The sequence below is a fragment of the Trifolium pratense genome, linkage group LG4 (genome assembly GCF_020283565.1).
Source record: "Trifolium pratense cultivar HEN17-A07 linkage group LG4, ARS_RC_1.1, whole genome shotgun sequence".
Taxonomy (NCBI): Eukaryota; Viridiplantae; Streptophyta; class Magnoliopsida; order Fabales; family Fabaceae; genus Trifolium; species Trifolium pratense.
In genome coordinates, this window is record NC_060062.1 from 579,987 (window position 1) to 606,820 (window position 26,834).

At 34.7% G+C, this 26,834-nt stretch overlaps 2 protein-coding genes and 1 pseudogene across 2 annotated transcripts; 2 read left to right on the forward strand and 1 right to left on the reverse strand.

The window, feature by feature from the left end:
- The first annotated feature begins 730 nt into the window (after positions 1–730).
- Positions 731–4,144, forward strand: LOC123920399 (aspartate carbamoyltransferase 1, chloroplastic). Its single transcript, XM_045972661.1, has 6 exons — positions 731–1,116; positions 1,604–2,124; positions 2,217–2,356; positions 2,894–3,067; positions 3,168–3,404; positions 3,741–4,144. The coding sequence occupies exons 2-6, from the start codon at positions 1,629–1,631 to the stop codon at positions 3,846–3,848; spliced, it is 1,155 nt and encodes a 384-aa protein (XP_045828617.1). The 5' UTR covers positions 731–1,116; positions 1,604–1,628; the 3' UTR covers positions 3,849–4,144.
- A 1,554-nt stretch (positions 4,145–5,698) lies between these two features.
- Positions 5,699–16,516, forward strand: LOC123920401 (annotated as a pseudogene).
- Positions 16,517–19,098: 2,582 nt separating this feature from the next.
- Positions 19,099–24,411, reverse strand: LOC123920402 (adenylyltransferase and sulfurtransferase MOCS3). The gene is made up of 11 exons (XM_045972662.1): positions 24,085–24,411; positions 21,942–22,034; positions 21,803–21,858; positions 21,540–21,604; positions 21,355–21,429; positions 21,139–21,217; positions 20,976–21,014; positions 20,740–20,848; positions 20,394–20,512; positions 20,041–20,157; positions 19,099–19,690 (listed from the first exon to the last, which is right to left on the reverse strand). The coding sequence occupies exons 1-11, from the start codon at positions 24,311–24,313 to the stop codon at positions 19,298–19,300; spliced, it is 1,374 nt and encodes a 457-aa protein (XP_045828618.1). The 5' UTR covers positions 24,314–24,411; the 3' UTR covers positions 19,099–19,297.
- Positions 24,412–26,834: the final 2,423 nt, after the last annotated feature.

Genomic DNA, 26,834 nt, shown 5'->3' on the forward strand with positions numbered 1-26,834 from the left:
TTATGTAGTGGTTTGTAGTTATCTACTCGTTTGTTTGGCCTTAACGATAGAAATGAGCCGAAGATAATTGTTTGAGCCCCTTATTTGGCCGTAAAATATACTGCAGCATATAAGGGGGTCTCCATACCCTGTGTTATTCTAAGAGTCATTCAATTATTTTAATAAATACTCATTCATTTTGAAAAGGAAAAAAACAAAAACTGGGTCAAAATTTTATTTTCATTCTGGAAATTTCAATTTAAAAAAGTTAGAACAAAAATGTTTCTATTTTATCAAAATGTGAAAACACAAATACACTTTAAAATTGTCAGAATTTTTTTTAAATAAATTATTTAACACTTACTTTCTATTCCAGATATTTCAAAGTAGTATAGAGGAAATATTGCCCAAATGTTACAATGGTTTTATTCACTAACACTAGACAAAAAAAAGGATAAAACTACATTTAAATCATTTATTTATTTTCGACTAAAGACCATTCTCCATATGAAATATAAAATGATACATCTAAATCTAAATTAATACGAAAATGACTTCTTGTATCTAACCACTACTTTAGACTACTATTTCTATTGTTTATATTTCTCCATCTTACTTTTCTCCCTCATAGAGAGTATAATGTCATCATCATTTCTTTAAAATCTCATATTATAGTGGTGTCAATAGAAATATAAAACTACATTTAAATAATTTATTTATTTATTTTGGACTAAAACCATTCTAAAAAAGTAAAATAAAATGCTATAGCTGGGAAGAGGCCGTCGGCGATCAAGCCTCATCTGGTAAGTTTACTGTTCATTCGGTGAGAGAAGAAGGTAAAGTACTGTTCGTAGGTTTTAGTTACAATTTTAATCTGGACCATTGAAACATTTAATTGCCACATGGCAGCCATCTATTAAGACAACTGAAAAAAAAAGGAGAATAAGAAAATTGAGTGGATCCAGACTCGACCCGACAGGCCCAACATAACATTTGGAGTTGCCGTTTTAAGCAAAAACAAAGATTTAGTTTCATCTTCTGTTTGGAACATCTCAGACAGAACAAACACAGTAGTGAAAACGTTGTTTTCAAGCCGTTGCCTTTGTCTCTTCTCTTCAAAATACCACCTTCTCGCAGGTACACTATTTTCTTCTCAAAATTTTTTTATTCTTATTTCATCTCTGTTACATAGAATCATATATGCTAATCTCATGTTATTCACAGATTCCTCTTTTAAACCGTGTTTTGATTCTAACGTGAAATTCAATATTACTCATGTTGCTATACCAATATTCATTTCTTCATGAACAAATATTTTTGGATCTGGTTTTAGTTTTAAGTAATAACTATAAAGCAGACACTCCTTAGATTAGGCTTGTCCTGGTATCACGACACCAACACTTATAATTACATTGAATTGCGTCATTTTCTCAAATTATTATCGGTGTCAACATGTATGTGTTCGTGCTTCATAAATAATAAAAGAATGTTATCATGTTACTTTCATGCCCTTCTGATTTTGAGTATTGAATTCATTGTTTTTGGTATGTTTCTATGTAATTTATTTATGAAGGACTTTGTAATTTATAGGAAAAATGATTTTTTGTTGTTTTGTGTATTGTAGCTACTTTGTATAGAACAAAAATACAATGACGGCTGCTTCTATGTTATTCTCATGCTCTATGAATGTGGGAGTTTCTAATCCAAAGATGGCTTCAAAAGCCTCTGCATGTTGTTTGTTAAACCGGCCAATGAGTTGTTCGAAGTCGATTTTGTCATGTGGGCTGTTTGGAGTTTCGGAAAAATCAAAACTTTTGTGTCGGGCAAGTGCTCTTCATGTTGAGAGTGTGCCTTCATTTTCTGTTGGGCAAAAGTTTCAATTTGATGATGTGATTGAAGCTCAACAATTTGATAGAGAAACTCTTAGTGCTATATTTGAAGTTGCTAGGAGTATGGAGAATATTAGGAACAACTCGTCCGGGAGTCAAATGCTTAAGGGTTATCTCATGGCTACTTTGTTTTATGAGCCTTCGACTAGAACTAGGCTTTCGTTTGAGTCTGCTATGAAAAGATTAGGTGGTGATGTTCTCACAACTGAAAATGCTAGGGAGTTTTCATCTGCATCTAAAGGAGAGACACTCGAAGGTGACAATGCCCTTTTATTTGAGGAAAAAAAAATTGTTCATTGTGGACTTAATTTTTTTCCCTGAATTTTGATATAACTTTGCTTATTGCAGATACTATAAGAACGGTTGAAGGTTACTCTGATATAATTGTATTGCGGCACTTTGAAAGTGGTGCAGCGAGAAGAGCTGCAGCAACTGCTAACATTCCAGTAATCAATGCAGGGGATGGCCCAGGACAGCATCCCAGCCAGGTATGAACAAATTTACCGTTATACAGTTTGGTGCTGCAAAATCCAATGCTTCACAAAGCAAGTCAATCAGATGGGAACATAGGTTGATACTCTTTCCCGCAAATCATGTGTCTACTCTAGATATATGACGAGGACTTAAAACTGTAGAATTTGCACCACTTCATCTTCATTCGTGACATTACTTTACAAGCTGCCTTTTGTTATTTTATTTGTTGTGCGATATATTTGCATTTTATTTGTTAATGTCGGATCAAACATTTATTAGGCTAATTACTAGGTCTGGCTGTAATTATTATTAGTTTGTCGCATGTTTGTCATGTTTGTTATCTGTATATAGCATGCTATAGCTGTAAGAATATTTTAGGCTAAACTTTTAAGTTAAAATCTCATGTAACTTCTTGTGTATTTTGTAAATCATTTAAGTTCTGTCTATTTAATAAAGGCCTTCTACCAAATATTTTAGTGTCATTTCTACCTCCTAAAAAGCAAATGGATTGTATTATTATGTTCAAACTCTTGCTTGTTCAAACTTCTCAGGCGTTGTTGGACGTTTATACCATTGAAAGAGAGATAGGAAAATTGGATGGAATTAAAGTTGGGCTTGTCGGAGACCTCGCTAATGGGAGGACAGTTCGCTCACTTGCATACTTACTTGCCAAGTACCGTGATGTAAAATTCTATTTTGTATCTCCTAATGTGGTTAAAATGAAGGTAATTGTAGCAAATACTTAGTTATGGTATCATGGACATGATATTAAAATGTTAGTGACATTACTGAACATGATGTGCTATGGATTTTTTTCTTTTATAGGATGACATAAAAGAGTATCTGACATCAAAAGGAGTGGAGTGGGAAGAAAGTTCTGATTTGTTGGAAGTGGCTTCTAAATGTGACGTGGTTTATCAAACTCGCATTCAGAAAGAAAGATTTGGAGAGAATATTAACCTGTACGAAGAAGCAAGAGGCAAGTATATTGTTAATAAAGATGTTCTAAAGGTGATGCAAAATCATGCTGTAGTAATGCACCCTCTTCCAAGACTCGACGAAGTAAGTACATTCAACCATGTCATGAGATATATTTACTTTCATAGTCAGTCATTATGGAATTGGGATTCCTTCAGTTAGGGGATCACACATTCTTGAAGTCAGCACATCAGTGGTCATTAAATCAATATCAATCAGTAAAAGAAAATGCAGATTTTTATTTTATAATTCGAAATACCGAACTTGAATTTGGACCATCCGATTTTGATCGAACGACCACTATTGTCCTGACTGCATGAATGAAGAGAATCTCTGACTGCTGGAAATCTGAATTCGTCATAATGAACATAAGTGTTAAGATGAAATAAAAACTAAATTGGTTGCTTTAATTTGATGCAGATCGAGGTGGAAGTCGATAGTGATCCAAGAGCAGCTTACTTTAGGCAGGCGAAAAATGGTCTATATATTCGGATGGCTCTATTAAAGGTTTTGCTTCTTGGTTGGTAAAAGATGCATTCACTTTCCAAGTGATCAGGATGATAAATTGTTTCAGTTGTTATCTTAGTTTATTTTTTGTTGCCTATGTTGCCATGAGAGTCTCGCATATACAGTGAGAAAAAGGAGGAAAAATAATTTTTAGACATTAGTATTAACTTTTGATATGCAAGTTTTGTTTACTTACCAAAGTGCATGACCAAAGTACATAAGTTGGCTCATTTTATTTAGTTGTTTGTTACCTTGTTTACCAGTGATGTACTGCTACATTGTGCATTGTTATGATTTATCGACACTTAACCATGTTACCATGATCATCGCAATATTTCATGAAATTGCTAATCTAAAACCAGGTTGTACTATTGACTATTACTCTGAACAATACAGAAAACTTACTTCTCACACCCCTTCTGATTCTCCAATGTTGTATTAAGAGATATTAAAAGTAAATATATTTTTAGTCCTTGTAAAATATTCTCTTATGATTTATGAAGTTCAGTGTCTATGATATGATCAAGTAGTCTTTGAGGTAGCTTATTCCATATCTTGCTGACCTGCTTCTCGCTCATCTGTGACGTACTACTAGTAGTGTTCTGGAAGTGGCAACAGCAATGGTTGTAGTAATAGTAATAATGTTGGTGCTACCAGAAGCAATACCACTGATGAGGAATGTGCAAGAAAAAGAAGGGTTTATAATCATACTCATATATGGGTGAAAACCTGCCATAAATATGTATCTATATATGGATAATTAAGTCAACTCAAAATATGTGCAAGTTTTTTTTCTTCTCTTTTTTCAGTTGAAATTATGCATAGTTGGGATTGCTTTCAATTTTATGTGCAAAGTTTATGCATTGTTTCTTTTTTCTTTTTAAGTTGATTTTGCTGAGAAATAAATGGTGTGGAATGCAAATGTTTTGTGGAAATACACCCTTTTAGGGAAGAATCTATGAGGGGTAAAGACTAATAGTTAAGAGTGAAAAAAAGGGTGGTTTTTAAAAGGAAAGTTGATGTTATTGCTGACTCCTACAATCACTTGGGAGATGGTTGTTTTTGTTTAAGCGACTTAAAGATAGATTTAATCGATTTGGTTTGAGTAAGAGATCAATATGACAATGTGTTACACTTTTTAGAGACTAAAATTTAATTATGTCTTGATTTGTGTCAGAGATTAAGAGTTATAGACTAACTGAGTTATATTTTTTAGAGATTAATTTGAGTTAGGGATAACTTATCATGAGTTACACTTTCATGACCAAAATATTGGTTTGACCCTGATAAAATATTATAGTAAACAACCAAATTGAAGTCCCCTACTCTGAGACCTGGAACAAAAAATTGACATCTCCGTGTATTAGGTTTAGGTGACAAGTCAATGAGATTGCTCATAGTTTAGCTAAACCAGCCACATATTTAGCTAGTCTCTATATTTTGGTTGATATATGATATTGTATTGAACACCTATTGATCAATGAAATGTTGATATACCATATAGTATTGAACACATATCTCGGTCTCAACTCACAAGCATAGAATCCGAGACATGTAAATAATATTAAAAAAAAAATGTATATTTGTTAAACAAGTGTGTTTTTGAAACTTGTTAAATAAGTGTGTTTAAATAACATTCCTGTAATTTTTTTAGCCGATAACATTTAAGATTACTGTTATTATTTAATTTAATCCGAGATCAATCAATAAGAAAGAAAAGTGTGAACACTTTTTTGCATGTAAAAAGCAAAAGGTATTTATTTATTGAATTGAAGACGACCAAAACTAACCCATGTGATGTGATTTCAACAGTGATGACTTCTTTTTCAAAAAAAAAAAATAAACAGCGATGATGACTTCTGAAGTGACGAATCTGTTGAGAGCAGCTGAGAGTAACAGAATAAGCTTAGCTTCCAACCTCCAAAGTCAAAAGCTTCATTCTTTTCTCTTTACTTCCTCACTCACATTTCCATGGCCACCACCGGAAAAGGAGACGACAGTCCCACCATCGGAATCGACCTCGGCACCACCTACTCCTGCGTCGGAGTATGGCAGAACGACGCTGTCCATATCATCCCCAATGATCAGGGCAACCGGACCACCCCCTCTTACGTCGCTTTCACTGATTCCGACCGCTTCATCGGCGACGCCGCAAAGGATCAAGTCACCTGGAACCCCCTCAACACCGTCTTCGGTAAACTTTTCTTTAGCTTCTGATATTGGCTGTTCTTTTTTTTTTTTTTTTCCGCCACAAGTTTAATCTGTTTCGGGGTCAGTTCTGACATCGAGTGGTACAGCCCCTCCCGATCAGATATTGGCTGTTCTGTTGGAGACATTTGCTATGTTGATTTCGATACACTTATTGCTTAATTAATTGATTGAATTGATTTGTGCTTAATTATAGATGCGAAGCGTTTGATTGGAAGGAGATTCTCTGATGCTACTGTTAAGAGTGACATTAAGCTATGGCCATTCAAGGTTATTGGTGGTACTGGAGACAAGCCAATGATTGTTGTTAACTACAAGAATGAGGAGAAGCACTTCACTGCTGAGGAGATTTCCTCTATGGTCCTTATCAAGATGCGTCAGACTGCTGAGGCTTACGTTGGCTGCACTGTCAAAAGAGCTGTTGTCACTGTCCCGGCGTACTTCAATGACTCTCAGCGCCAGGCTACTAAGGATGCTGGAGTTATTGCGGGACTTGATGTTATTCGTATTATCAACGAACCCACTGCTGCTGCCCTTGCCTATGGCCTTGACATGGGATTGGGAGGCATCGTTGATGATGATGTTGATGAGAAGGATGTGCTGATTTTTGATCTTGGTGGTGGTACTTTTGATGTCTCTCTTCTAACCATTGACTCCAGTGTCTTTGATGTTAAGGCCACTGCCGGAGACACCCATCTTGGAGGTGAGGACTTTGATAATAGGATGGTTAACCATTTTGTTGAGGAGTTCAAGAGAAAGCACAAGAAGGACATTAGTGGGAACCCGAGGGCGTTGAGAAGGTTGAGGAACGCATGTGAAAAGGCAAAGAGGACTCTCTCATCCACCAAACAGACCACCATTGCAATCGACTCATTGTATGAAGGTGTTGACTTGTACACCACAATCACTCGTGACAAGTTTGAAGAACTCAACATGGACCTCTTTAGCAAGTGCATGGAGACTGTTGACAAGTGTTTGAATGATGCTGAGATGGACAAGGGGAGTGTCCATGATGTTGTTCTTGTTGGTGGGTCTACTAGGATCCCCAAGGTGCAGTCACTGTTGCAGGGTTTCTTCAACGGAAAGAAGCTCTGCAAGAGCATCAACCCGGATGAGGCCGTTGCTTATGGAGCAACTATTCAGGCTGCTAAATTGAGTTTTGAGGACAATAAGGAGATTAAGGATCTTGTGTTGCTGGATGTCACTCCCCTTTCACTTGGTGTGGAAACTGCTGGTGGTGTCATGACTGTCCTGATTCCAAACAACTGTACCATTCCGGCCAGGAAGGAGCAGATTTTCTCAACCTTCTCAGATAACCAGCCTAGTGTGTCCATCAAGGTGTACGAGGGTGAAAGAAGTAGGAGCATGGAAAATAACTTGTTGGGTAAATTCGAGCTTTGTGGTATTCCTCTTGCTCCAAGGGGTGTTCCTAAGATCAATGTTTGCTTTCAAATTGATGCCAATGGTATCTTGGATGTCTCTGCCGAGGACAAGACTACAGGGAAGAAGAACAAGATCACTATCACCAATGACAAGGGCAGGCTCTCGAAGGAGGAGATTGAGAAGATGGTGCAGGAGGCGAAGAAGTCTGAAGATGAGGAACACAAGAAGGTCAATGCCAAGTATGCGTTGGAGAATGTGATGCAGGAGGCGGAGAAGTACGATTCTACAAAAGATTCTCCATACCTACGCTTGGAGGGGCAAGTAGAACATCATACTTGCCATCAGGTTACATTACCAACCCCAAGTTTACACCCCTTCCCTTCTGGAAACTTTGGGTATTATTTCAACTCTACAAAAAAGGCTTCACAGAAAATTATAGAGGCACTAAAAGATGATAAGTACTATGTAATTGGATTGCATGGAAAGAAGGGCTCTGGTAAAACATCATTAGTGAAAGCTGAGACAAATGAGTATGAAAAGATTTTTCATAGAGTTATATTTCCCACAGTTTCCAATAACCAAGATGCCAAGAGCATTCAGGAGGGAATTGCTAGCTCGCTGAATGTGCATTTTGAAAGAGATGACAATGATGGCATGAGAGCAATGAAAATAATTACGGCATTAGAAAGGAAGGATAGGACTATTCTGGTCATTTTGGATAATTTTCCGACAAAGTCTCAACCGCAGGCATTAGGTATTCCTTTTAATAGCAGACAATGCAAGGTTCTTTTAATCACACGTGATGAGGCAGACTGTGTCTTGATGAGATGTGACCATTCTATTTCTGTGGATCCCTTATCTAATGAGGAAGCTTTGACACTGCTACAAAAACTTTCTGGTGTTAACTCTCAATCTGTTCTATTTGACGTGGCACGGGAAGTTGCTTCTAAATGCAATGGCTTACCTGGATTTATTGAAAAGGTGGCAACTTCCTTGAAAAATAAATCCTTGGAAAATTGGAAAGAATCATTAGTCAGTCTAAGCCACTTAACTGCCCGCTACCAGATTTTTATCAGTTTTAGAGGAGCTGATACGCGACATGTTTTTACAAACCCCCTCCATTATGCTTTGTGCGAGAAGGGGTTCATGACCTTCAAAGATGATGAATCATTGGAGGGTGGGGTCCCAATTGAGAAACTTCTTGACGACATTGAAGAATCGAGATTTGCAATTGTTATTTTATCCAAAAATTATGCAGACTCTGATTGGTGTCTCAAAGAACTGGTCAAAATACTTGAGTGTAAGGATAAGGAAAGTAAGAACCTACTAGTTTTGCCAATCTTTTATGAAGTACCGCCCACAGACGTAAGGCATGTACGAAATAGTTATGCTGATGCCATGGCCAAACATGTAAACAAAGGAAAAGATTCATATATAGTTACAACATGGAAGAAGGCTTTATATGATATTTGTACGCTGACGGGATTTGAAAAGCCTCATGACTGGTAAGTAGTTTACTTATTGTTGGATATTCCGCCTTCATTGCGGTCCGCCCCCATTTGCCTAATTGCGGCATTTGAGTTGCCTTCATTGCAGCCTCCAACACCTTCATTGTGTTGGGTGTGAAGGGGTGGATTTAGTCCCACATTGCTAAGAGATATGGCCTGTGTAGTGTTTATAAGCAAGTCCTCACCTTACAAGCCGGTTTTGTAAGGTTGAGTTAGACCCAATATAAAATCTGACACTTATTTACTACTAGTTAGGCTTTATGTGTTTCTGTAATTACACTAAATTACTTATTTACTATTAGTTAGGCTTTATGTGTTTCTGTAATTACACTAAATTATTGTAAAATCCTGTCAATTAATAGTTTAATACATTAATCCACTAAAATCTTTTACCCAAATACATCCTTCTTAGTTAAATTTCATAAATGGTGACTCATCTACTAGTACAACCTCTTAATAATATGATCTGTTACCTCATTTTTTTATATTTTAACTATCTTATTAAATGTGACTTTGTAATTTGTTAACAAAGAGTTTTGTCACACATGCTGCTATGTTGTGTGATGTTAAAGTTTTACTTTTAAACTTCGAAATATCAAACAAAAATACTTCTTGCTTCAATGCAGTTTAGTATCTTGTGTGATATCATATATTTTTTGTGAAGAATATTCAATCAAGGTTAGTTTTATATAAGTTTATGAAATGGATTGCTAGTGAAAGAAAGAAAATGAAATTTGAACGTATCATGAATTGAATTTTTTTTATATGCTTTGTCAGGACCAGAGATCAATTTATTGATAAGATCGTCAATTTTGCCTGCGATCACAGACATCGCTTGCATATACAAAGCATGTATATGAACTAGACGAGAGATTTCAGCTTCTCTTGCAATGAGTGCAACACAAGACGGAACAGGTTACAAATTGAGGAACTTCTTGGAGCCATTAAAGAATTAATGTTGGTAGACCACTACACTATTTTTGGATGATGGATTTAATGGAAGGAATGTTGTTGTCTGAAGATGCTCCCATGAGTTTGGTGGATGAGTAGTGTGGTGGTGGTGGCATTCTCGTACTCTCCCTGCACCTCACTTTTGCTCGCTGGTTCCTCTCTGTCACTTCATATTCTTCCATCTCTTAAGGTGAAATTTCAAATACGGTTTTCTAGTTTTCGATTTCAAATTGGTGGATGTTATCATGTTTTGTGGATCTGCATATAGGAATCTTAAATACTCTTTCAACCATGTCATTATTGTGTAGGGGATCGAGGCCAAACTTATAATTCCAACATGACGCTTACCCATTATGATAAAAGCCTAGTGAAAGGCCAGACAATACTGTATGCTGGGGATTTCTCTTATGTGGATGACTATCCATTTCACGACAACACCAGGTGGGATGCTTGGGGAAGATTCATAGAGAGAATTGCTGCCTATTACCCTTGGATTTGGACTGCAGGGAATCATGAACTTGATTTCGTTCCGTAACTTGTATGTCTTAAATACCTGAGGAATTGCTTTATTTCTTTGGAAGGGTTCTTTCTCTGATATTTATACATTTCATTTTTATGGTAGAGGCTGTAATAATTTTATTTAAAACTAGAGTTTTTCTTTTCGTGCAGGGAGAAACTAGACCATTCAAGCCTTATACTTCTCGTTATCATGTACCCTACAAAGCATCGGATAGTACATTTCCATTATGGTACTCAATCAAGAGAGCTTCAGCATACATCATTGTTATGTCTTCTTACTCAGCATATGGTACTATTTTTTGTTTTGTTTTTGCAACTTGCTAGTAGCTTTTACATACATGAAGTGTGATATCTGTTAACTGATGTTTAATCGGTTTCTTGATTTTCTTAGATAGCTAATATATGGTGGTTATGTCAGTTATGTTATTCATAACTGTTAACTGATGAAGTCAACAACACCCCACATGTTCTGCAAGACTCACTGCTTCTGGTGGATTTGGTGTCTCGTCGAGAAGCTAATGATTTCTTTCCTCCCCTGGTAATTATGAATGCATTTCTTTTCTCTTGGAGATATAGGTTATGTAATGTGCGAGATGAGAAAATAATTAGCTAGTTAAATTTTAATGCTAAGTTCATATGCACAGACGAAGGGTGAAAGCTATATTGTCCCGTGCAGTTTCTACATCCATTCATGTGACGCCGTGGTCAATTCTGATGGAATTGATTCCTGAACAACAAAGGAGGAAAGAAGAACATCTTAGAGATGTTGTGGTCAAACCATTCTCAGATGAGATCGCTGCCCTAGTTATCCTCGATAATCTCAAAGCCTTAGTTCTAGACTCACAAGACAGATCCGAATGAACATTTGATTGTTTTCAACACCAAAATGTTGGAGTTTATTTAATGCAGTGAAATTTCCAATAAATATTCTTTGATCCATGTCCAGACTATTTGATGAGCAATCCATATGTAAACTACATAAGATGCTAAAACATACATTACTCTAAACACACAAACAGAGAGTATGCTAAAGGGGGGCTCCCGGTTTTAGTTTGAATCGGTCGGTTTTGAGGCAAAAATTTATCCGATTTAAAAACAAAATTTATTCGTAGTTCGGCTTGTTTTTAAATAAAAATTATAAATTACAATATAATTTTTTTTATTAAATATTAATATTATAAAAAAGAACTACAAAATAATAGTTTGACTTTTTTGACGAAATAAATATTAAGTTTGATGTAAAATATAACATAATATATTAAATATTAATATTTTAGAATTACAATTATCAATTAAATTTGAAACGTATCAAAAAGTAAAAAATTGATTAATTTAAACTAACAAATAGTATTAACAAAATTTAAAATGAACAAAAAATAGGTTAATGCAATAAATATTCGTACTAATAAAAATATAAATAAATACTAAAATATATGTATGCGCTTTGGTTCGGTTTTGAAAAATCATTCTGAAATTCGATCTGATCCGATCTAGCAGTTTTCACAAAAGGATATCAAAACACATAAAAAATATTCGGTCTTTTATAATTTTTGGTTTTTTTTTTATCCGTTTACAGTTTTTATTTCGATTGGTTTGGATTTGAGCATTTTGAGCTTTTTTTTTTTGACAAACGCACACTTAGTGCATTTCATTCATGATTGTAATTTTAATACAGGGAGGACAATAATCGAAGACTTGATGACTAACATTAAAACGAGCTGCATGAGTTAAGTCATGAGTTAAGTCATGACTTGTCTCCTAACATAATTGACCTTACAATTGTCATTCATACAAACTAAGCGACGACAATTTTTTAATAATAATGTCATCTTCTTTATCATCTTGAGGCTTACTATTCAAATGTTGTACCACATTCATACAATCTGTTTCAAGCTGGAAGTTGTATATGTTCATGCTTTGCATCCACTTCATAGTTTCCAAGATGCCAATTGCTTCAGCTTCATGAATCTCTGGTACTCCATCAAAACGCTGTATAAATGCTCTCACAAACCTTCCATGCTCATCACGAATGCAAGCTCCAATACAAAAAATATTTTGTTCGACATAGCGCGCTGCATCGACGTTACATTTGAATACTCCACTTGGTGGTTTACTCCACCCCGACGTTGTTTTACCCGTGCTTCTGAGTTTGTATAAAACTCTTTACATAGTTGACCAAAACAATAAAATTGTTTATTTAGATACTTAGTTGACAGTATAATATTAGAACCAAATTTCAAAGGGTTTGTATAAAACTCTTTACATAATTGACAAAAACAATGAAGAATGACCAAAACAATAAAAATTGTTTATTTAGATACTTAGTTGACAGTATAATATTAGAAACAAATTTCAACTATGTAACGTGATCATGCTGGCAAACCATGTTTCATTTAGAATTTTATAATATAACTAGTAATCTATTCTTGTAGTCAAGCTACGAGTAGCAGATTTATATTTCAACTCAAAAGCTTGCTTTATTTGAACACAATAACCATTCCTTTGGTCTTCTCTCTGAGACATTGATGGCTGGAAATGGAGAGGCCCTCGCTGTTGGAATCGACCTCGGCACCACCTACTCCTGCGTTGGAGTTTGGCGGCATGGCCGTGTAGAAATCATCACCAACGAACATGGCAACCGGACCACCCCCTCTTGCGTCGCTTTCACAGATTCTGAGCGCTTGATCGGTGAGGCCGCCATGAGCCAGGTCACCAGGAACCCCACCAACACCATCTTTGGTAGCCTCACCATCCTTATTTAGCGTTTGTTTTAAATTTCACATCATGTCCAAATTTCATAGACTTATAGCTTTGTCATATCATAATCTGTTATTTACAATTTTTACTATAGTACTGGCATTGTTTCTAAAATACTGATTCTATTCAACTTTTGTTTAGCTTCATTATTATTTTGGTTGTTTTGTTATCGGGAAGTTGATTATCCTCCAAATCTGTGTTTGATGAATCTATGGAGTTACTTGTTGTCTTGATTTCAATAAAACAGGATATGCTTTATTGAGTTAGTTTGCTTATTGGTTAATTGAATTAATTTGTGGTTGTAGGTGCGAAGCGTCTGATTGGAAGGAGATTCTCTGATGCTCATGTTCAAAGTGACATGAAGCTATGGCCATTCAAGGTCATTTCTGGTCCTTGTGACAAGCCCATGATTGTTGTTAACTACAAGAATGAGGAGAAGCAGTTCGCTGCTGAGGAGATTTCCTCCATGGTCCTATGGAAGATGCGTAAGATTTCCGAGGCTTATCTTGGTTACAACGTGGAGAATGTCCTTGTTACCGTCCCAGCATACTTCAACAACTCCCAGCGCCAGGCCACGAAGGATGCTGCACTCATTGCGGGCCTTAATGCCGAGCGTATCATCAACGAACCCACCGCTGCTGCCTTTGCCTATGGGCTTGACAAGAAGTCCACCGATGGTGATTGTAAGGTGTTGGTTTTTGATCTTGGTGGCGGTACTTTTGATGTCACTCTTTTAACCATTGAAGCCGGTCTCTTTGAAGTTAATGCCACTGCAGAGACACCCATCTTGGAGGTGAAGACTTTGATAACATTGTTGTTAACCATTTTGTTGAGGAGTTCAAGAGGAAGCACAAGAAGGATATTAGTGGCAACCCGAGGGCTTTAAGAAGGTTGAGGAGTGAATGTGAAAAGGCAAAGAGGAGTCTCTCATCCACCAAACAGACAACCATTGAGATTGACTCATTGTATGAAGGTGTTGACTTCTATACCACAATTACTCGTGACAGGTTTGAAGAGCTCAACATGGACCTTTTCATGAGGTGCATGGAGCTTGTTGAGAATTGTTTGAGGGATGCAAACATGGACAAGAGCAGTGTCCATGATGTTGTTCTTGTTGGTGGGTCTACTAGGATTCCCATGGTGCAGTCATTGTTGCAGGATTTCTTCAACGGGAAGGAGCTTTGCAAGAGCATCAACCCTGACGAGGCTGTTGCTTATGGAGCTGCTATTATGGCTGCTATCCTGATTAATGGAGATGAGGTGGTTGCGGATCTTTTGTTGTTGGATGTCAATCCCCTTTCACTTGGTTTGGAAACTGCTGGTGGAGTCATGACTGCCCTCATTCCAAGGAACACTACAATCCCAACCGTAAAGCATAAAGTTTTCTCAACCTACTTAGACAACCAATCTAGTGTCCTTATCCAAGTGTACGAGGGTGAGAGAGGCTTGACCAAGGACAATAACTTGTTGGGTACATTCGAGCTCTCTGGCATTCCTCCTGCTCCAAGGGGTGTTCCTCAGATCAATGTTTGTTTTGACATTAATGCTAATGGTATCGTAAATGTCTCTGCCGAGGACAAAACTACTGGGCAAAAGAACAACATCACTATCACCAATGACAAAGGCAGACTTTCAAAGGAGGAGATTGAGAAGATGGTGCAGGAGGCGGAGAAGTACAAGGTTGAGGATGGGGAGCACAAGAAGAAGAATGTTGCTAAAAATTCCAAGGAGAATATGGTGCAGGATGAGGAAAAGCACAATTCTACCAAAGATACTCCAAATCAACACTTGGATGCACTCGAAGGTACTTGTCATCCTGTACCAGCCCCAAGTTTACACTCCTTCCCTTCCGGAAACTTCGGATATTATTTCAAATCTACAATTGAAGCTTCACAAAACCTTATAGAAGCACTAAAAGATGATAACTGCTATGTACTTGGATTGTATGGAAAGAGGGGCTCGGGTAAAACAACATTACTGAAGGCTATGATAGAAGAGTATGAAAAGGATTTTCCTAAAGTTATATTTCTTCCCGTGTCTGAGAATCAAGACACCAAGAGCATTCAACAAGAATTTGCTAAGATGTTGAACGTGTTTGAAAAACATGACACTGATGCTGCAAGAATCATGAAAATAATTTTGACACTAGAGAGGAAGGACAAAACTACTCTAGTCATCTTGGATGATTTTCCGACCAAGTCTCAACCACAAGAATTAGGCATTCCTTATAATAGCAAACAATGTAAGGTTCTTTTAACCACACGCGATGAAGCAGATTGTGTCCTCATGAGATGTGACCATTCAATTTCTCTGAATCCCTTATCTAATGATGAAGCTTTGACATTGCTACAAAAGATTTCTGGTGTTAACTCCCAATCTGTTCTATTTGAAGTGGCACAAAAAGTTGCTTTTAAATGCAATGGCTTACCTGGATTGGTTGAAAAGGTGGCATCTTCCTTGAAAAATATGTCCATTGGGAAGTGGGAAGAATCATTAGTTAGTCTAAGCCACTCAACAGCGCGGTACCAAATTTTTATCAGCTTTAGAGGAAACGATACTCGGGAGATTTTCACAAAAAATCTTTATGATGCTTTGTGTAAGGAGGGATTCCAAACCTTCAAAGATGATCAATCATTGCAGGGTGGTGCCCCAATTGAGGAACTTCTTGAAGCCATCGAAGAATCAAGGTTTGCAATTGTTGTTTTGTCTAAAAATTTTGCAGACTCTAAATGGTGTCTTAAAGAACTTATCAAGATTCTTGATTGTCGGAAGAGGAAGAAACTATTGGTTTTGCCAATTTTTTATGAAGTGGAACCAACAGACATAAGGCATCTAAAAGGGAGGTACGGTGAAGCTATAGCCGAACATGAAAAGGAGTTAGGAAAAGATTCTAAGACAATAATGGAATGGAAACAAGCTTTGATTGATATTTCCAACTTGAAAGGAGAGCATTACAAAGACGGGTACATATTCATTCTGTGTCTTATTTTTACATCTTGTGCTCACTTTTATTACTGATGATATATTTAGCTGGTTTTCTAAAACATTACTTAAAATAAAATAAGTAAATCTTTATGTAAAATATAAATGATAAGATGTTGTGTACTTTTTACAGGATGAGAGATCAATTTATCGGAAAGATCATAAGTTTTACCAACTATAACAGACATCGGTTGCATATACAAAGCATGTATATGAACTAGATGGCTTCACTTACTGTGATGAGTGCAGCGCAAGACAATGCTAGCTAAGTGCAGTTGTTGGGATTTAATGAATTTTGATAAGTAAGCAACTTATAATGTACTTGCTATGCATTTGGTTGATTTTTTTTGAAAGAAAAATACATTACTTTTGGTAGATAAAGAAAAATACATTTCATTAAATAATAATATCAATCAACACAGCCCATAAATCAATTGTTCTAACATATTCCAGTCTAGACAAAGAGATTTTATTTTGTTAGCTTAGCAATTTCTCTCACGTCCTACGAGTTTTCATTTTTACTCTTTCACTACTTAAATAACGGATGTTATAAAAATGAGAAATTTGAGGGAAAAAACACTCTACATGAAATTCAAGGTTATAAACGTCAGCTGCTAAGTAATGGATTTGTCTGCTACTTAAGTAGCGGACGTTATAAAAATGAAAAATTTGAGAAGAAAAAAAAAAAAACACCCCATAACATAAAAATTTCAAGATATTAAACGTAAGCTAGTTAAGTAGCGGATTATGTATGCTAATTAAGTAGTAGACGTTATAAAATGAGAATTTTGAGGAAAACATCTTCCTAACATGAAAATTTCTCATTTTTATAACGTCGACTATCTAATATCAAGCAGTAAAAGAAACTGCAGATTTCTATTTTATAATTCAAAATACCGAACTTGAATTTGGATAGTCCGAGCTTGATCGAACGACTACTATTGTCCCGACTGCGTGAATGAAGAGAATCTCTTATCTATATATATAAATCCTAGATAGTTCTCCTACCACTAATCCTAACCCTAATTGTATCAATCAATCATAGCCTTTAGATCATTTCTTTTTGTGGATAAATCAAGAGTTAGATAATAAGTATTCACCTCTTTTAATATTTTTTTAGTGCCAAACCTTTTGATTGACATTCCCACTATAATAAAAACGGTTTTGTGAATTAATTATTTTATAATATATATGTCTTATATCCCTCCTCATACATATATGGGCATGTGAAATTTCTATTTGGAAGGGTTATTAGTGTTGTAGAAGAATGATATGTTTCTGAAATTAAATGATTTTATTGTATCTTTCTTTTTCTTTGTATTTAACGAGTGAGACTATATTGTTGATTTTGCAAGTATATTCTATTTTAACACTTTATCATAGTCATTGTATAACCCTTCTACTCAACCCTCTTTCTCATCCTTATTTCTTCATTTCTTTCCCTTTTAATATTCAATATTTATTTTTTTTTCTTAGCATTCTTATTGTCTAATTTGTGATATTTCTGTAGTGGGACTTTGCATGATATTTACGAAACACTACAAATAAATTGTTTGAAATGCAATTACAAATATAATTCATATTGTTAATATTTTTAATTAAGTTTTATTGCTAATATTATTTTGATAACATCTATTGTTTCAATTATTAATTTACTATTTATACAAATAATTTTTTGACGCTTCATTATAAAACAACGCATAATGTCCGTGCATCGCACACTACTACATTTACCAAGATCGATGCTCCACACATTTCATTGAACCATTTTGATTTTATGTCATTCCAAGATATTTTGAATTCAACTGAAGAAGAAAAAATAGTTGGTAATGATTATTAGCTTTCGTTTTAATTTAAATCTCATATATTGATTGATATTTTAATCTAAATAATACGTGTCTATTTTAATTGTTTTAGATGTTATTGCACATGTGATTGAAAGAAGTGAATTCAAAATTATTATAATATAAAATACCGCATAACACCCGTGCATCGCACGGGTGTGAGACTAGTTGTTGGAAATCCGAATTCGTCATAATGAACATAAGCATTAAGTTGAAATAAAAACTAAATGGTTGCTTTAATTTGATGCACAGATCGATGTGGAAGTCAATAGTGATCAAAGAGCAGCTTACTTTAGGCAGGCGAAAAATGGTCTATATATTCCGAATAATTAAAAAAATCAGTTTTTAATGTTTTTAGTTTTTCAAAAATTTAGTATTTTAATTTTTTTCCTATTTATTAGTTTTTTTTGTATTTAAAAATCAGATTTTTTAATTTTAAAAATTACTCTTTTTTTAAATAATAAAAAATATTTTTAAAACAATATAAAAAACAAGTTTTCGGCTAAGTAAAAAATAATTTGGGTTTAAAAAAAATATTTTGTGGGTTGATTATAAACCAATTCAATCATAAAATTAATGAAAAATTATGTTTTTAAAATAATTAATAAATCTATTTTTTTTAATCAACTAATAAAAAAAATTAGTTTAAGTAAAAAACCTATTTAAAATTGGATCATGTGAATAACTTAAATTTTATTACAAACCGGTTATAAATTGGTTCGATCTGGTTAATAACCAAATCCAAATTAGTTTTAAAAAATAACCGGTTTGTTATTGAAATGGTTTTGGTTTATAACCAAAACCATCATTTAGGTGTGGTTTCCAAACCATGCACACCCCTATATATTCGGATGGCTCTATTAAAGGTTTTGCTTTTTGGTTGGTAAAAGATGCATTCACTTTCCAAGTGATCAAGATGATGAATATTTCATGAAATTGCTAATCTCACCAAGATCAACCACCATTGCACACATATACAAGGAAACTTAACAGTGTTAATACATTTAGAAAGAAAATTAACGTTAGTAATATCGAATCGATGTATTCGTGAGTGTTAAACTGGATTTAAATCAGGATAAATGGAGATTCATCATAATAAATCGAGAATCATATCCAAAATAGAGAAACACACTAGAGATTCATATCATCTGAGTTCGGTTTTGTATCGAATCCCAACTCACGTGGATAGTAAGATATAGGATTCTATAACATTTAAAAGGTAAAAAAGTAGAGAAAATGAAAACAGCATCGCTGATAAATATAAAAAGGAACAATTTCAAGTTAGAAGTATAACTTAATAAAAGTTTAACTACACAAGCTAATAAGTAGGGAAGTTAGGATCAACATTTTGAGGCCAAGATTCCAAACCGCCAACGATATCCTTAGCAAAATTAAAACCCATTTTGTGAAGGTATTGAACAGCCCTTTGAGAATCATTTCCTCTTCTGCATACTACATATAATCGTGCACTTGATTCAGAAACCGCACCATTTTCCTCTTCATCTTTCTTCAAAATTGACGATATTTCCGGCAACCTAGACTCTAAAGTTGAGAATGGAATGTTCAAGGAGTTTGGAAGTGATACAATCTTGAAATGGTGAGCTGGTCTAACATCAACCAACACATGTGGTTCCTTGTTGAGAATTATTTCGTTGTATTCCTTGCTGCTGATTCTTGATTCACTGGGAAGTAGATTTAACTTCAAAGGAGGCTGCATTTGCATGGAATTGGAATGCATTAATGATTTGAAAAATATTGACAGTTTAATAGAGATGAACAGTCGGTGTAAATTGGTATTACACCGATGTCCAATGAGAATTCATCATATTGCTATATAAGCCTATTTTGTAACTGTATTTTCAAAATAACTGCAAAATATTGAATTTTCATTAGACTTCAGTGTAAAAGTAATTTGTGGCATAGTGCATGTCTCCTTTTCTCGAACGTTATTACTACTTTGGCAATACGGCAAATGCAAAAGCAAAACAACAAAATGTAAAACAGTCTCATCTGAATAAAGGGGATTTGAAAGCTTAAGGCAAAGAGTAAAGGAAATCATACCACACATAAAGGAGTCTGAGTAAACTTCTCGTAATCAAATTCTCGGAAGTATTGCTGATTGAATGTTGAATTTTCTCCACAAGCTTCACATTGCATTGACCTTCCTCTGATTTTAACCTGTGCAATAGGAATATATAATCACCAACTAATATATAAGATCTTGCTGAAGAGATTAGATATCTTAATCCATAATCTTAGTATTTTTGTATCTTAATATTGTATATCTTAATATATAAGCATCCGTTAATTACTATCATTGGAATTCTGTATCTATTTATTCCATCTTGTTGGGCAATGCATAAAATAACGACCCTTACAGTACAATACACAAGGTTTTGAAGTTATTAACATACAATACGGATCCGTGCAGACAATGCATCAAAGAGAAGCATTCTTCCGGAGAGTGGTTCACCAACAGAAGCTGCAATCTTAATTGCCTCGAGAGCTTGGAGACAGCCAATTATACCAGGAACTGAAATGAACAGACCAAATGTCATAAATTCAAAACAAATTGTAATAGCAGGGAGAAAAAAAAGGTCCGAATGATAGCAATGTAAGTTGAATCATTAATGATAAACGCGGAGTCACGAATCACAAAAAATCCTCCATCTAGTAATCAGAACTTGGCTAATAGAGACATGTACAAGAACTAAATAATCAGACACATTTTTGTTGTTGTTAACAGTGAAGAGAGCATACCTACTCCTAGTACACCACCGTCGGCACAACTTTGGCATGCTGTTCTAGGTGGTGGCGTTGGAAAGAGACATCGATAACAAGGGCCACCATTGTGATTGTAGATAGTGAGCTGCATCATATGTTTTCCATAATTATGCCTCGAATTATTGTATTATAATCAAGCACCTAAGAGTACTAGTTGCTCCGTGAAGCATCATATAACTTAAATGATAAAACAAAATTAATTAGACTCATACCTGCCCTTCCAATCCTACAGCAGCACCTGATACAAGGGGCTGCATGTGTACAATGAAATCAATTAATAAAAAAAAATTCCTATAGAAGTAACTTCTTTTCCAATAAATCACATTGTCTACATATATTCAAATGGTCGCAATATATTGAAATATTGAGATTTACCTTTCCTAGTACTACACAGCAGTCACTGATCATATACCGGGTGGGAGCATTATCTGTTGCATCCACTATTATATCGTATCTAGCAAATTCACATGATAAATAAGAAATCCCACAGATTCAGCAATAATATTCAAAAGGGAAACGAAAAAAGTAAGAATAGAAGAAAACAGGCCTTCATAAAAAAGGAAGATGGTGTTATTATAGAAGGAAACGTACTTGCTGAAAATTTCCAAAGCATTGGAAGTCCGCAAAGCTTCTTCATGTTCCACAATTTCAATAGATGAGTTGACCCTGAATATTCACAAAAACTTAGTTCCAACAATAGTGATACAAAGTTGTTACAAACACTTGATCAAAATCGACATGATAAATTGTGGGAAAGGTTAAAGAGAGCAACATACGAGCGACAAGCAGCAGCAGCGGATTTCACTTTTGGCTGACCAATATATGCTTCGGTGTGTATAATCTGAAACACGGCATGAATGAGTTGAAGTGCATAAGATCAAAGTAACAAACAATAAATAAACAGAAACAAAGATACATGTTAACAACTTGAACTCACAAAAGTGCAAACACCGTTACACAACACATACGGACAATACAATACACTACACAGTGTACATGTTGCAGTAGCCATGCCACAAGTTCAGAAAAAATACTATACCTGTCTATGCATATTATTCAGCTCAACCTTGTCATGATCAACAATACCCAATTTACCTATGTACAATTTTCAAAATGTAAGCCTTAACAAGAGTGTAGAATTTAAGACAACAATCATTAGAAAAAGACTCGTATTTTACCAACACCAGCAGCTGCAAAATATAACAACGCTGGAGCACCCAATCCTCCCGCTCCCACAACTAAAATTGATGACTTCAATAGATTTGCTTGCCCTGCACACCATGAGAATGAAAACAATAGTGATTCAAAACTGTCTCTCTGTTCAAGGGGGTATAATAAAGCAAATAAAACAATTTTCAAAGCTTATGATCTTTTTTGAAATTAGCAAAATTTTATTCAAACACAGCTCATTTCTACACATAAGAAAGCCTAAAAGTGAGACACAGATACAAGCACTGCACTATCTAAGTAAAATAGCTAGAGCACACACACACACTAACTACACTAGCACCTAAAAGCAAAACTTGGAGCACAAACAAAAACCAAGAACCAAAATACACCCCTAACCAAGAAGACAACCTGCCACATAAAGAACCAAAGTATACAACCTGACCCCAACACGAAATCAAAGGGACAGAGGCCAGAACACTCCCTACAAATAGAAAGAAAGTTGACGAGGGCTACACCAGAGGAAGAACAAAACACAGGCCACCATTGAAACATCACTAAATCGCAGGCGACCATAGAAACATCACCATAAACACCCACCAAAGCAAAAGCAGCTATTCAAGATCTAATAAGGCAACTACCGGGGTCCCAACACCACTCATAAAAAACAATGAAAAATTTTCAGTCTACCAAACCCCCATCTCCAAGACATTACTTTAATTTCATTGACCACCTCTTTAGGATCCTTAATCCCATTTGCAAAAATAACGTCATTCCTATCCCTCCAAATCAAACAAGTAGTTGCGTGCCAAATCAACCAAAACCCCTTCCAAAGCTTCTTATTTAAAGCCACTCCACTCAGACAATCAAACAAGAAAAATAAATTCGGAGGAAGAATAATAACCAAACCAAGCCAACGGAACACCTCATACCACACTTGCCCGGCAAAATTACAAAACAAGAAGACATGATCTGTCGAGGTTTTCAAATGGATTATCCCATGTCTAGCTAAATTACTTCTCGAGGGAATCCTACTATGAAGGAGTTTTGAAGAGAAAGCAATTGCATTTGACGGGGTCGGACATTTCCAAATATTATGATACAGCCTCCCCTCCGACCCACCAATGTTAACCTCGTTCAAGAATACCTTAGCAAGCAAGGAATAAGCTGATTTCACCGGAAAAAAAAATCCACTCTTATACAACCCCCCACCTATTCTCCTCGACGCCACAAGAACACCCATCTCCACACCCACACACCTACTTCTGACACCCCCATATTCATAACCTTGGAATCTTTCTGTGCAGAAATAGCAAACAACCGCTCAAATCCATGACTAAGTGTATCTTTACCAATCCACCTATCTAACCAGAAATTAGTAATTCATCCGTTCCCAACTTTTTTGGATAAGTAAGACTTAAAGACTTCTAGTCTCTATAAAGCAATTGCATCCCAAAATCAATTACTCCCTCCGGTCCTAATTATAAGAAAAGATTCACTTTTTAGATACATCAAACATTCAATGTATCTAAAAAGTTAATTTTTTCTTATAATTAGGACTAAAGGGAGTACTATATTCTAAGGGTCAATTTAGATTGAGTTATTTGAACTTATCAATGTACACACTTGTGAGACTGTTGAAAGAGCTTACGAAAACAACTTATGACTACTACATAAACTGTTTTTACCTTATTTTTATAAGCTCCCATGATAAAAATAGGGCCCATTTGGATTGACTTATGTTTGAGCTTATGCAAAACAGCTTATGCAAATAAATAAGCTTTTATGTGTTATTCATAAGCTTGTCTAGGTAGTTTATGAAAAAAAAAAAAAAAAAAAAAAAAAACAGCTTATGTCAAGATACAATTTTCGTAAGTGAGAACTTCTGAATTAACATAAAATTTATTTATTTGTATAAGCTATTTTTCATAAGCTCAAAAATAAGCTAATCCAAACGGGCTCACAGCTTATACAGATTAATTAAACAATTTATCCAAACATGGCCTAAATCTTGCTAATGTATATAGTGTATACCCTTAAGTGATTAGTTAGATAATCATAAAATAAAAACTACACAAATTTTCAATTAACAAAATAAAAATAAAAACTTTCCCTTTTTATATTTGATAGTGTAATTTATGAATATGTATGTACCTTGAACACCAAAAGAAGGAAGAACAAGGTGGCGACTGTATCTGTGAATCATGTGAGGTTCCAAACCATTTGTAGCGTAAGGTGAAGAACCATTGGATGATGCAGAAACTTGTTTTTGGAGATTAATATCTTTCAACTGAGCTTCAAGATGTGATATTTTGTGTTCAATTTTGGTTTTTTCGTTCTTGAGTGATTCAAGTTGTTGGAGAATCTCTGAAGCCGACGACATTGATTCAGTTGAAAAACAACAGAAACAAACGATTGTGTTGATTTTGTTTATGTTTTAAGTTTTAACAGAACCAGGGTTTGGGTTTTCTATTCTATGCTACTGTTTTTATTTTCTTTATTTAATTTAATCATTTTCATATGGAATTAATTAATATATAATTTTTCACAAATAAAAATTTTCTTTAGTTCAATTGAATAGTTAAGTTAGAGTAAATTTCCTTACCAAAAAAAATAAAAAAATTGTTAAGTTAGACACTTTTGTCGGAGTTGAATTAGAGCTTGCAAATGTGTATGTAAAATTTTTAGATGATATTTACTACTTCGTCTAAGACCGATAAAAGAAAATGTATTTTTTGTAAATAAAAGTTTACATGATAATATAAAATCTAAATTCAAACAATATTTCTTTTTTCAAATTTCAAACAGTAACAAAAAAAAAATCCTTTATTGTTTTTTATTTTTTGAGTGGCGAGTTATATTAGTCATTGAAAAAAAGTATGGTTTATGAATAATTCCTTTATCAGTAAGTCGTCTAGTTTTGTTCTTTTTCTTCTTTAGTATTTAAAAGATCAACGATATTAACTTCAACATTGAAAATTTTGAAAAAAATTCACAACACTTTACAATTCTCTTCTTGAAAATAGTTTTATGTTAAAAATTCTGACAATTTTTGTTCTGATTATGGGTAGGTGGTCGAGCCCATTGTTTTGTTGGTGCCAATAGAATCATATGTAGTTGATATGCCTTGATGTCTATCTTTGTGTGGTTTTAAAGATGGTCTATCTTTTGGAGCCCCTTATTTGTGGAGGAATGCCTCTAGGATCTTAGTTTGTGGTAATTGCTTTATTTTATTTTATTTGTTGGTACATATAGTTGCTTTATTTTTTATTGGAGTCTGGAATTGCTTTCTATCCCTTCTCACCAGAGGCGAATCTCGACATTTAATACTGATGTGGCTAAACATAAAAGAAATTTAGTAAACTGAGTTATTTGTTTATTCCGAAGCAATTCTTGTCGCTTGTTAATAGATCCGTATGAAATTAACAAGCACATTGACCTTACTAGTAAAAACCACTAACATCTTTATGAGTCTTAGCAAAAGCAACAAGTATCGATTGAAGTTGATGGGCGAAACAATGCACATAATTAAAAGATTGAACTTCATCTTAGTAAATAATGATTTATTATGCAGTGTTGTAGAAGGGATTGTAACTTGATAGTATTTGTTGCCGTGAAAAATACTACCAAATTACATAGTCTTATTGTTGGAGAAAATGCACATAATGATTTTTTAGTATTAATTTATCAGTTGGAGAAAATCGATTATAGCTGGGTCACTTTAAGAATTTATTCTAAAAATGATTGTAACCGGTTCCAATTTCCGATGAATTAGATTATAGTAATATTTTATTATCTTTATTGAGTAAACTAAGTTTAATATCATTATTACGAATTATTTATTTGTAAAATTTATATTAGAATGAGAATTACATTTTAAAACATTAATAAGATTTAGTGACAGTCGCAACCATAGGTAGAATATTCTGTTTAGTAATTAGTTACGGATTCGTCCATAGCTACAGGTCGAAAACAGGACCTGGAATTTTGCCACAGTTTCCCATAGTAATCAATCGCAGCCATTCAATTCATATCAAATACTTAGTTACATAATCTGATCCGTTGATTTAGATCAGACGGTCCATATTGACAACCTTCGGAAAATGACATACGGACAAATTGTAGTCGGGAGTCGGATAGTATAATGCACTGCCACTGTGGCCATTAGTAAAAGTCAGAATTTCTTGTAGTGCTTAGATGCTGCAAATTTGTATTTAAATATGATGTACAATTTAAATGAATAAATTAGTAAAAAAAAAAAAGCATATATAGTAATTGTCGATATTAAATTTGTCTTCTGAATATAACTCGGTAAGAACATCACATTTTATATATAGAAGTCATCCTGAACACTCCACTTATTCACATCAAGGATACGAAATTTTAGGCATCTAAACTTTAGTAGCCTGACCTTTTTTTTTTACTCAACCATATCATTATTCAAAGCGTTCAAGATACAATCAAGGAAGTGATGAAAATCACCGCGAGGAGCATCCAAGATTGACACTCGTGCTAAACAATGAGCGCTATCATTAGCTTCTCGCCTAGTAAAAACAACTCTGAAATTGTTGTAGCTAGATAAAATGGTTCTGCAATCTTGAATAATAGAACCATATTCAGATCTAATAATTTTGCTTCGGAGCACATCATCTACAAACTGTTTACAATAGAGTTAAAAATAACATAATGTAGCAATTATGATCAAATGGAAGACATTAAGTAATCCCCAAACTTCACATTTAACCACTTTGAATGTCATAGGTACATTTTAATCTTCGTCTTTAATAACACCGTAAAAAATGGGTAGTTGGCAGGTTGAGGTTCATTTGCAATACAAGACCAGACATTAACTATATGCAGTAGGCTCAGTGAGTAGGTTCATGAGTAAGCCTAAAACTTCTCAT

Bases quoted from the DNA above. Each gene is read 5' to 3' on its own strand.
- LOC123920402 (XM_045972662.1), bottom strand. From the start codon at position 24,313: ATGTCGTCGGCTTCAGAGATTCTCCAACAACTTGAATCACTCAAGAAC. The intron at 22,035-24,084 runs GTACATACATAT...CATGGTGTGCAG, and splicing joins TCCTTCTTTTGGTGTTCAAG to GGCAAGCAAATCTATTGAAG. The intron at 20,158-20,393 runs GTATGTTAATAA...CCTATTGCACAG, and splicing joins TGTCTGCACGGATCCGTATT to GTTAAAATCAGAGGAAGGTC.
- LOC123920399 (XM_045972661.1), top strand. From the start codon at position 1,629: ATGACGGCTGCTTCTATGTTATTCTCATGCTCTATGAATGTGGGAGTT. The intron at 2,125-2,216 runs GTGACAATGCCC...TGCTTATTGCAG, and splicing joins TAAAGGAGAGACACTCGAAG to ATACTATAAGAACGGTTGAA. The intron at 3,068-3,167 runs GTAATTGTAGCA...TTTCTTTTATAG, and splicing joins CTAATGTGGTTAAAATGAAG to GATGACATAAAAGAGTATCT.